This window comes from Ammodytes marinus (genome assembly GCF_949987685.1).
Source record: "Ammodytes marinus genome assembly, chromosome: 16".
Classification (NCBI taxonomy): domain Eukaryota; kingdom Metazoa; phylum Chordata; class Actinopteri; order Uranoscopiformes; family Ammodytidae; genus Ammodytes; species Ammodytes marinus.
The window spans coordinates 8882617-8894014 of NC_137220.1; the positions used below are offsets into that span (position 1 = coordinate 8882617).

General features: G+C 42.3%; 1 protein-coding gene across 1 annotated transcript in view; it reads left to right on the forward strand.

Annotated features, from left to right (window-relative positions):
* dock6 (dedicator of cytokinesis 6) overlaps positions 1–10558 on the forward strand; it is a 29767-nt gene extending 19209 nt beyond the window's left edge. The window contains exons 24-49 of the mRNA XM_080044264.1: positions 95–190; positions 372–512; positions 824–937; positions 1039–1209; positions 1321–1460; positions 1579–1748; positions 1878–2029; positions 2345–2527; positions 2941–3067; positions 3161–3245; positions 3396–3492; positions 3608–3742; positions 4029–4181; positions 4328–4486; positions 4581–4681; positions 5111–5303; positions 5830–5973; positions 6107–6238; positions 6350–6364; positions 6934–7059; positions 7151–7240; positions 7341–7577; positions 7678–7821; positions 7983–8089; positions 8187–8360; positions 9192–10558. Coding sequence (XP_079900390.1) covers positions 95–190; positions 372–512; positions 824–937; positions 1039–1209; positions 1321–1460; positions 1579–1748; positions 1878–2029; positions 2345–2527; positions 2941–3067; positions 3161–3245; positions 3396–3492; positions 3608–3742; positions 4029–4181; positions 4328–4486; positions 4581–4681; positions 5111–5303; positions 5830–5973; positions 6107–6238; positions 6350–6364; positions 6934–7059; positions 7151–7240; positions 7341–7577; positions 7678–7821; positions 7983–8089; positions 8187–8360; positions 9192–9234 — 3429 coding nt within the window. The 3' untranslated portion in view covers positions 9235–10558. The remainder of the gene's footprint in view (positions 1–94; positions 191–371; positions 513–823; positions 938–1038; positions 1210–1320; positions 1461–1578; positions 1749–1877; positions 2030–2344; positions 2528–2940; positions 3068–3160; positions 3246–3395; positions 3493–3607; positions 3743–4028; positions 4182–4327; positions 4487–4580; positions 4682–5110; positions 5304–5829; positions 5974–6106; positions 6239–6349; positions 6365–6933; positions 7060–7150; positions 7241–7340; positions 7578–7677; positions 7822–7982; positions 8090–8186; positions 8361–9191) is intronic.
* The last annotated feature ends 840 nt before the right edge of the window (positions 10559–11398 follow it).

Consider the following 11398-nt stretch of genomic DNA (forward strand, 5'->3'; position numbering starts at 1 on the left):
TCTTGTAGAAACCATAGACTGTTATAAAAGATAAAAAGGAAATTAAAAAGACTTAACAGATGTTAAAATGAACACTCTGTTGGCTTATGTGTAGCTGCTCCATGAGGAGCTGGCATTGCAGTGGGTGGTCAGCACCAGCACAGTGAGGGAAGCGGCGCTGCAGCAGGCCTGGTTTTTCTTCCAGCTTATGGTAAGTATTACTTTTTACATTTATATTCATTTTACACCACTGTGAGGATCTGAAATCATAAGAATCTAAGGGGAATACTACAAAACAAGCTTTAAAACATACTTACTGTCGGAACCATGATTTATGGCAGGCAAGGGCTACATTTTCATGACAGGATTATTTATCTTGCCCTCTCCTCTAGACAAAAAGCATGGCCCATCACTTATTCATCACCTCCAAATTGGACGTTCCTCGGCGCCAGCGTTTCCCAGACCGCTTTGTGGACGACATCGCTGCACTCGTGTGTGCCATCAGTGCAGACATTGGCAATAGATACCACAAGGTACCATAAAGGCAATTCAAAACATTAACTGCTGAAAGTCTGTTTATTTTCAATGGATGTATGAAAGTATTGACTAATAAAACACGACCAGAGATGATGGAAGATTTAAAGTGTTTGTCTAATAGAAAGTTGCAAGTTCGTCTCTTATCCAATGATTGATCTTGATTGCTATTGTGGATTTGAGTTACCCAATGTACAGTGACCAGAAAAAGTCATTCCCTCCTGTCCTCTCCTACCTCTCTCTCTGTCTCTGTCTCTCTCTCTCTCTCTCTCTCTCTCTCTGTCTCTCTCTCTCTCTGTCTCTCTCTCAGGATGTGGAGCTTGTGGAGAGGTTAAACAGCAGTCTGGCTTTCTTCCTGAATGACCTGCTGTCTCTCATGGACCGGGGCTTTGTGTTCAACCTCATCCGTTCCTACTACAAACAGGTGCCCTAAAGCCCCCAGCCTTTCCTTTAATATCAAACACTTTTAACCCCCTTGCTCCCACGCGTATTTTTAAAACAGCTCTTATTGTCTCTGTTCAACAGATTGCCAACAAGCTTCACACAGCGCAGAACCCCAGCTCTCTGAATGCCCTGAGGATGGACTTCACTCGTATCGTCTGCAGCCACGAGCACTACGTCATCCTCAACCTGCCCTGCTCCACTCTCAGCCCCCCAGCCTCCCCCTCCCCCTCCACCTCCTCCACCACCTCACAGGTACGGGAGCACAATATCACTGCTGGATATATTCTATACTTATAATATACTAATGTACTCTTCTATCCTTCAATCTCATCTTCAACTCCCTACCTGCTGTTGTATCCACAGAGTTCAGCGTTTTCCAGCATGGTGCAAGACCAGGGTGTGGCCACCATGTTTGAGCTCTCTGTCCCTTTCCGCCAGCAGCACTTCCTGTCTGGCCTAGTGCTCGCCGAGCTCTCTCTCATCCTTGATCCTGAAGGAGAAGGGTAATACATTTCAGACTTAGGATTGTCATTTCAGTTCAGCCACAGGGAACTTCAGAGTTTGATTAGATTCGGCGCAAGAAACACAACGAGTGTAATGAAAGCTTTCCTCCTTCTACAGGGTGTTCTTCCTTCATAAAAAGGCCATTTGTGCTGTCCACTCCCTGCTGTGCAGCCACGACGCAGACCCTCGTTACACTGACCCGCAGGTCAGAGCCCACGTTGCTCAGCTGTACCTGCCCCTCATCCCCATCGTCATGGAGACGTTGCATCAGCTTTACGACTTCTCTGGTCAGCAGCAACCTATATGCCACCCACTGATGATGTTATAGCTCTCTGCCTCCTACGCACACTTATTTCATTTGCACATTTCTTGCCCAGTCATATTGCACCTGAAGAGCTTTTCCTATTCCTCCGTAGACTCCTCGCCTGCGCGGGTCCGCCATGCCTCAGCCCACGCCGACGATGCCGACCCAGACGGCGGCAACACTATCAGTCAGTCTGTTGCCATGGCGATCGCCGGCTCCCCTTTACCACATGCCAAAGCCAACCCGTTCGCACTGCCCACCACGGTGAGTGATAGCGTCAGGGGTCAGGCTGTTCCCTAGAGGGGACTACAGACTGACAGCTCACACATCTCTCTCTGTGTGGGAGGCTGCTACTTCACTGTGTCAGACCATCACCCTGGCTTTTCTGTTACTCTACTCCACCCAAACACTCATCACAACATTCTTCCCATTTTGTTCTTCTTTTCTGAAATACAACTGCTCCCTTTTAGCCTGTAGGTGGCTCCCTGTCCTTCTTCTGTATAACACTGTGTAAACAGCCATTTTGAACTGTAGCATATGGAAAGACTGGCACTGAGTTTTTGTGTTTGTGTTGACCAGGCCGGGCGCCAGTCCAGCTCTCTGTCTGCAGAGTGCAGCAGGACACTGCTGGTGTGCTTCCTGTGGGTGCTGAAGAATGCAGACGCAGCCCTCCTGGAGCGCTGGGTGTCTGATCTGTCTGTACTGCAAATCAACCGCCTGCTGGATCTGCTGCACCTCTGTGTCTCCTGCTTTGAATACAAGGTACAATAACCAAACCAGGCAATTCATTCCCCCTATAGAGGTATTAACCAAATAACATTAATTAGGTTCGATGTGGACATGCGAGCGCTACAGTACATTATCACAGACATATGCCAGTAGTTATTAATAGAAATTGACCTGTCTATTATTAGTGGTTTATGCTTTTTGTGTGCTTATACAGTACAGTGTTTGTATTTTTAATTTCAATGTTACTGATATATATATATATATATATATATATATCTTTTATTACTTTTACCTGTATTTTTTTTTTAAAGGAGTGTTTTTTGTCTATCTTAAGTTAATTCACAGGGGGGTCCCTCTCACTTCTGCTGGAGTTTGTCTTGGCTTTCCCGGGCCTCCTTAGTTAATAATTTTTGTCTCTGTCCTCTGATTGATGGTTGTTGTTTCAGGGGAAGAAAACTCTGGAGAGGATCAACAGCCTGACATTTAAAAAGTCTCTGGACATGAAGGCCAAACTAGAAGAGGCCATACTGGGCACCATTGGGGCTCGTCAGGAGATGGTGCGCCGCTGCAGAGGTAAGTAACAATAGAGAGTAATGAGCGTGTGTTTGTTTGGGGTGTTTCCAAGTTTGTGTTCATGTAAATTGCAATTCTGTTTTACTCTTCCAGAAAGGAGTCCCTATGGCAGCCAGGAGAACGTCAGGTGGAGGAAAAATGTCAGTCACTGGAGACAAAATACTGACAGAGTCGACAAGTACGTTCTTTGCATTAAGTACATCACTGCCAACTACAAGCAGTCTTAGCAAATGTTTGCACATGTTATAGAAATAATCATCTAAAGGATCTTGTTTTAATATGCTGCGTATATGTGATACTGATGAATGTGAAATAACGCCTCTTATAGGACTAAAGCTGAGGTGGAGCAGGAGTCTATGGTCGATGGCAACTTAGCTACTGAGGCGTCTCTGATTGTACTGGACACACTGGAGATAATAGTAAAGGTGAAGTGATGGAAAAAGAATGAACATATTGTCATTCCCTTTTTTCCAGCTGTTATCCCACAGTACTGTCCATTTTCTGTAGAATGACTGTTGTATTATGTTGTGTCTCTGTCAGACTGTGGTGGCATCAGAGCTGAAGGAAAGTGTGCTGGGTGGGGTGCTGAGAGTTCTCCTCCACAGCATGGCTGGCAACCAGAGCGCCCTCTTCCTGCAGCACTGCTTCACTACACAAAGGGCTCTGGTATTCAAGGTACAGTAGTGAAATGTTTCTTTCACTGAGCAATCTTATTTTAATTGTCACAATAACTGAACATACATATTATTTGTTTCTCTACTTGTAATCCCTGTCTCAAACCTGCTGACTAATTTCAAACCAAGATTTCCGGGAAAAACAAATAATAAAATGATTTCATGTGTATTTACTTCCTCTAGACTCCGTGTGTTATTGTTGTTCAAAGAACTCTAAAGCAACAACTCGTACAGAATGTATTTGTGTAAGGAGTATACAAAGTGAGAGAGTGTGTTTGTGTATGTAGTTCCCAGAGATGCTATTTGAAGAGGACACGGAGCTGTGTGCGGACCTGTGCCTGCGTCTCCTGCGTCACTGCAGCAGCAGTGTTGGCTCTGTCAGAAGTCACGCCTCTGCCTCTCTTTACCTACTCATGAGGCAGAACTTTGAGATTGGAAATGTAGGTCTACACACACACTGTCTTTGCATTGTAGAGCTTTCCTATTGTCATGTTCTTGCTACAACCAGGAACATGCAAGTAAAGACCATATATTAATATTGGATTGAATGACATCGTCTGTCCTAATTTTTTTTACCTTGGACCAGAACTTTGCACGAGTAAAGATGCAGGTCACCATGTCCCTGTCATCACTGGTGGGAATGTCCCAAAACTTCAATGAGGATCATCTCCGTCACTCGCTCAAGACCATCCTGACGTATGCTGAGGAGGACTTGGAGCTGCGCGAAACGCCTTTCCCAGAGCAGGTCTGTAACGGCCTTTTGTTCATAATCCCATTTGGAGCTGCTAGAATGGATGAAACTTTACTAATGTGCTGTGTGTGTGAAAAAAAAACTGCAGGTCCAGGATCTGGTGTTCAACCTGCACATGATTCTTACCGACACGGTTAAGATGAAAGAGCATCAGCAGGATCCAGAGATGCTCATTGATCTAATGTACAGGTACTGTGATGCATGTTTGTAAAGCCTGCATATAACAATGAAGTGTCACAACCAAATACATTTATAAAAATCTTCAAATCAAATCAGATTTATTTATATAGCCCAATATCACAAATAGCCATTTGCCTCAGTGGGCTTTAAAGTCCAAACACTATGACACCCTTATACTCTTAGCTCTACTGAGGAGAAACTCCCAGCAAAAAAAAAATGTAGCGGTGGAAAAAAATGCTGAGAAACCTTTAGGGAGAGTGACAGAGGAAGGGATCCCTTTCCCAGGACGGACAGAAATACAATAGATGTCACGTGTACAGAACAGGCCAATTGAAAAAATAACAAGGGAGTACAATCATTGGACAAATGTTTACATGCCGATAATAAAACATGAATAGTATGGACGCAGGTGGACCTGATATTTTGTCTTTCTTTCAGGATTGCAAAGGGCTACCAGAACTCCCCTGACCTGCGTCTCACGTGGCTCCAGAACATGGCAGGGAAACACAGTGAGAGAGCGAACCATGCTGAAGCTGCACACTGTCTGGTCCACAGTGCAGCGCTGGTGGCGGAATACCTCAACATGCTGGAGGATTGCCGCTACCTGCCTATCGGTTGTGTCACGTTTCAGGTCAGCAGTATAATTTGGTGACTCATTTTACTTACAAACATTACGTGTGGGCAGAAGTATGAGTGAGAAAAAGAGGTAGTCCCAGAGCTGGAGCACCAATACTCTACCCTTTGATTGTTAAAGGTGCACTATGTAACTTTGGCTGTGTCAGATAAGTTAACATTTTCCAATGTACATTCTCATAATTGAATAAACAAACTTTCATCGCAGGAAAGTTGAATCCCTGTTACAATGTTTGCAGTTAGAAAGCTACCTTAATACTGTTGTTATTTGCAGCAGAAGGGCAGTGTTTTTGTTTACAAACATATTCTAGTCTTGTGTTTGGTTCCAGGTGCCTCAAAATATTTATTTATTTTATGTATGATGATATAATTATTCAATACTAAGAATTACATGTAGAGTTGAATGTGTTTTGTAAGCAAACTGCAGGCTCTGTAAATGTTAACAAATCCTCCTCCCCTGAAACCGCATAGTGCACCTTTTAATCCAAGCAAATACTAAGATTTTATGATCGTTTCTTCCTCAGAGTATTTCATCCAACGTATTGGAGGAATCGGCGGTGTCCGATGACGTGCTGTCTCCAGAGGAGGAGGGGATTTGTGCTGGGAAGTACTTCAGCGAGTCTGGCCTGGTGGGCCTCCTGGAGCAAGCAGCTGCCTCATTTAACATGGTACGAGTCACATTCTCCCACCACATGGTGACAGACTGCATGTTAACAAAGCACAAGGTTATGGTCAAGGGAGTGTTATGTGATCGGGCGGTATGTGTAAAACTGGCTTTATATTGTGCTATTGTAACTCCAGGCTGCCATGTACGAAGCCATAAATGAAGTGTACAAGATTCTGTTGCCCATCCATGAAGCCAACAGAGACTTTAAAAAACTGGCTACTGTCCACGGGAAGCTTCAGGACGCCTTCAACAAAGTCTACAACCAAGTGAGTTGTCAGTTTGATTCTGAAATCTCCAGTTGGTATCTGGGCTGTTAAAAATATATTTTCCCTGGATTCCTTCTTAAATGTTTTTTTTTTTCCTTTCAACTTTTCCAGAGTTCAGGATGGGAGGTAAGATGTTTGTCACGTTGACTTAATAGTATTAAGTAAAATGATTAAGGGATTGTTTTCATTTTGTACTGAAAATGTTTTTTTCTTCCCCATTGCTTGCTCTCTTCTCTCCTCCTGTGTGAATGACATTTAACTGGTGAGTGATACAAAACTCGTTTTTACACTTTGACATAGTAAGGTTACAAAACAGTTTCCATTCCAGCCCAAAATATATATTTTACCTTTGTCCTGCAACAGTTGCTCTACTATTGCCTATTGCCAAATGTTCTGACATATTTCTACAATACCAAAATACCAGTCACTTCAGCCTTTTCCTCTGTCTACCCTCGATGTGTACCTATTTTAAGAATAAAAGATAAAAAAATGTTGCGCATTAGATTTTGCAACACATTGTTAAATCTGGAAGAAATGTACATAATAAAACCATAAACCCAAGCATTCCAGGCTGCTAGAAAAGTATCTATGTTAGATATTGATTACATAACCTACAAGGCATCTGATTTGAATTCACTCAACATCTGCACTCTTAAATCATGTCATTTTTTTTTCTTCCCGTCTGTAGCATTTAGAGAATGTTTGGGACATACTTCCGAGTGGGTTTCTATGGCTGCCACTTTGGAGACCTAGATGAACAAGAATTTGTCTACAAGGAGCCATCAATCACCAAATTAGCTGAGATCTCCCACCGACTGGAGGCATGTTAGCAACTAGTCACAACGATAATAAAGGTGTCATCTGTGATTTATGAGCGACATATTTCTAAAGATGAATCTCTTTTGTGCACAGGAGTTCTACTCCGAGAGGTTTGGGGACGATGTGGTTGAAATTATCAAGGACTCCAACACAGTGGACAAAAACAAACTGGATCCAAACAAGGTAACATTATATGGATATACAGCATGAGGCTAATAATATATTAGTACACATTTTGAAAAAGTAATTATAGTAGCCTACTGATAACTGCTTTTTTTCCCAGGCCTACCTCCAGATCACCTATGTGGAACCATTCTTCGACACATACGAGCTAAAGGAAAGAATTACTTACTTTGACAAGAACTACAACCTGCGCACCTTCATGTACTGTACTCCTTTCACTCTGGACGGCCGAGCCCACGGCGACCTGAACGAGCAGTACAAACGCAAAACCATCCTCACCACATCTCATGCCTTCCCATACATCAAGACACGCATCAATGTCATTCACAAGGAGGAGGTGGGTGTCTCTTCTGGAGCATGTTCTTATATGAATTAAGTCCATGGGAGAGAGAAAAAAAAGTCATCTATTTCTGTTGTTTTTGTCTATTTTTTTCCAGATTATTCTTGTACCCATGGAGGTGGCCATTGAAGACATGCAGAAAAAGACTCAGGAGCTCGCGTTTGCCACAAACCAAGACCCAGCAGATGCTAAGATGCTGCAGATGGTGCTGCAGGGCAGTGTGGGCACCACTGTCAACCAGGTTAAGATACTTTTGAGCTGATGATGTTATAACCATAATGCATTTGAAATCATACCCCTCTGGAATATTAATCCCATGATCCAAATGGGTTTGGAAGTCTGGGTTACGTAATGACAGACATTCCTCAGCAGATATGTAACTGTCTCTCTCCCCCCTCAAAGGGCCCCCTCGAGGTGGCGCAGGTCTTTCTCTCAGACATTCCGGATGACCCAAAACTGTTTCGCCATCACAACAAACTGCGCCTCTGCTTTAAAGACTTCACTAAGAGGTGATGACACACTCCCCGGCCCCAGACACAGACTATTGTGCAACTAATAAAAACAGCCGTCAACTCCCTGTCTTCCTCTCTGCTCTCTTTCATGCAGGTGTGAGGACGCCCTGAGGAAGAATAAAGCCCTGATAGGCTCAGATCAGAAGGAGTACCACAGAGAGATGGAGAGGAACTACAATAAACTGAAAGAAGCGCTGGGTCCTCTCATCAACCGCAAGATCCCCCAGCTATACAGAACCCTTCCAGCTCAGGCTGCACAAACACAGCGGTAATTTGAGACATAAAACACACACACACACACATACGCCTACGCACAGAAACACACAGAATGAGATCATGCTGCTTCTCCAATACCATCAAACCGACACAAAAGCCAACATAAAACCAAACTGTTTCATCACACTCCAGGTCATAGACTCGTACAGTCTGTGGTCGTCACCAAGTGAATGGAAGTGCACACAGAATTCACTGACTTCAAAACTGTCACATTTCTCAAAGATTTGACGTTAATTTATCAAAGGAAGCCAGTGCCGGTCTTGAAGTTTTAAGACCTGTTTGACAATGGAAACTATTACCATATGGCTTTTGCTTTATGAGCTTTTGGCATCAGCTTTGTGTTTGCACGTGAAAACTGCTGGGTTCTTAATCATAAACAGAGCTACCGTCAGCAGCACCTGCTTCAGTGATACTTTAACACTGGGGACCAAGGCGTATTTTAGAAAGTAGTTATTTTCCAGACTTATTTGAATAAATGGAAAAAGATATTTGAGCATGTTATTGTCACTTAGTTCGAACAATATATGAACAGATACTCGATACTAAAGAATATGATAAGGTGGTTCTACCTCATTCTTACCCTTCATGCCGGCTTATATTGGACACCGTAAATAAACACCAGCTTTCACATTAATTAATTTGCTCCCTCAGGGGGAATTTATTCCTGAAATAAATGTAATAGAAACAATTAATTCAAAGCTCACAGAATTTAATATCAAACTTAAGTTGATTTTGCAGATTTTTTAAATGTTCTTTTTTTGCAAAACTATACATAGTCGCCCTTAAGTAAAGCCTTCTTTATGGTCTTGCTTTTCTCTCGCAGGAACTCCTACAGTAGGTCCAGTCTCCGCAGAGTTGACTGTTGAGGCAAAGCAATTGGGTAACAACACAGGAAGACAAGCTTTGAGAAAATTAGCCACATCTCATCAGCCCGTCTGTTCCCCCTCCCCCCTCCGCCCCACGCTGTATGGCACACACACCAACTGTCACAAGCACACATACCTCCCAGTAATGCCATAATCCCCCCCCCAACCACTGCCATCACACACAAGCAAACACACACACACACACTTGTCACCTCCTTTCCCTGCTAAGAACATCTCCCCCGTCCATCGCCACCTCTCTCACACCTCTATAGGAGAAAACCTCGGATGTTTGTACTGGAAGGTTATCTGCACTGTAAACATTGTCATTTGGAGCAAAGCTCCAGCGTGTCAGCGTTTTAAACCAAGCTTTCAGAAGAAGTCCTTGCAGTAATCTGAGCTCGATCTGGTTTAAACTTCACTTAATACAGGACTGGAGCTGCCAAACACTTATCCATATTGGGAGTTATTGTTTGGGAGGCTGCTCAAGAGTGTATTTGTTTTCCTTTTGCTTCGAGTGTTTGCTTTTGAAGAGGCTTTAGTTGGCCTGTTTTGTGTTGTGGCTTTGTTGAATTTGTAAGATATTTTTTCTAAACTGTGCCCTGGTAGTAGTCGCTGCCAGACTTGGTTATTAAATAGTCCCAGGGAGTTTTCTTTTGTTATCAACAGACCAAATAACTGACATTCCTTCGTCCTCAAGTTGTCACATTTATCTGTGCATCTATCCTTATAAGAATTCATTACAGAGTGGAGGTGGGGTCATTCTGTTCATGCTCAGACCTCCGTCCTAGTTTAGTAGGAATCCACTGTAGCAGCAGTTTAAGAAGGAAGTGGATTGTTGTAGGGGAGTAAATGCAGGATGGGATGTTAAAATGTGTTTTTTTTTTAAACTGTGAAAATCTCTTGTAATGCACTGCAGTCTCATAAGATATCTATAACAGAATCACTGCCCTCCGCCAGGTCGTTCCCTCACCAAGCTGTGACATTTACCCTGCAATACAGTCTGATGAGTTCAGCTTTGCCTGTAAGGCAAGTCCTCTTTTCACTGTATTTGACTGCTGTCAAAAAGCACTCCAAATGTCTTGTATGTGTCCAACATCCTGGTTGGGGAAGATTTATATTATTCATTGTAGCCAATTCCAACTACTGTGTCTATTATATTGCACTATTGTAAACAAACTGCAGCACATTAACACTGTAACTACTAAGATATCTGAGCTTTTGTTATTTTACAAGGCTGGAAACTGTTTTTACCAATATGATAAACATTTTGTTTTATTTATTTACACTGTCTTTTTTACTGCCTTCTATTAAATTTCTCTTCTTACACTCTGGTCAGCTTTTATTTGTGGTACTTCAGAGCTGAACAGTGTTTTCAAGAGACAAAAACTAGAAAAGGACTTTTGTGGTTTAAGTCTGTGCCCCTCAGTAGTGACTCCAAATAATTGGTAACACAATATAATAGGCGTATTAAGTATTCCAAATGTTAGACTAAAGTAATATAAATAAGGGACATACATTTTCAAGATTAGTCTGTATTATTTGTCTAGTTGATATTATACTATTATGGACATAAGTGCAATCAATTTTATTTTTTGTCTAAACAAACAAACCAAAAACAAACTAATAAAAAGAATATGAGAAATTTAGACTTACACATTGTATCACCCAAAATAAAGTACAACAATAGTTAATACATTTAAAAAAAAAACTTAATATACAGGTTATTAAAAAATATATATACTATCCTTTCCCATTGTACCCTATCTCTTACACATACACACACACACACACACACACACACACACACACCAGCTCTTTACTTAACTCTTGATTTCACTGCTTAGTTCACCAAATGTAGTTTCGGTCGACAATAAAACATTTAGGGCCCACACTGCTTTCTACATTGACACAGGCCTGCTGTTTTAGAGACGAGGCTAAGATGTATTTGAACCAGATGTCTTCCTGGCCTTCCTCTTCCATACCATTAGTCTAATTTCCTGTGGCGGTAGGATGATCCACATGATAGGCTGCAATGTTTGTCTAATTCACCAGAACAAAGGGCCTCGCGTTTATAATCAGGCATTTTACAAAGTCTTTGCAGTGCAGTTTTCCATTTAACAAGATCACTCCGTTTCACTTTTCCACGTGTACTGTGGAGACACAG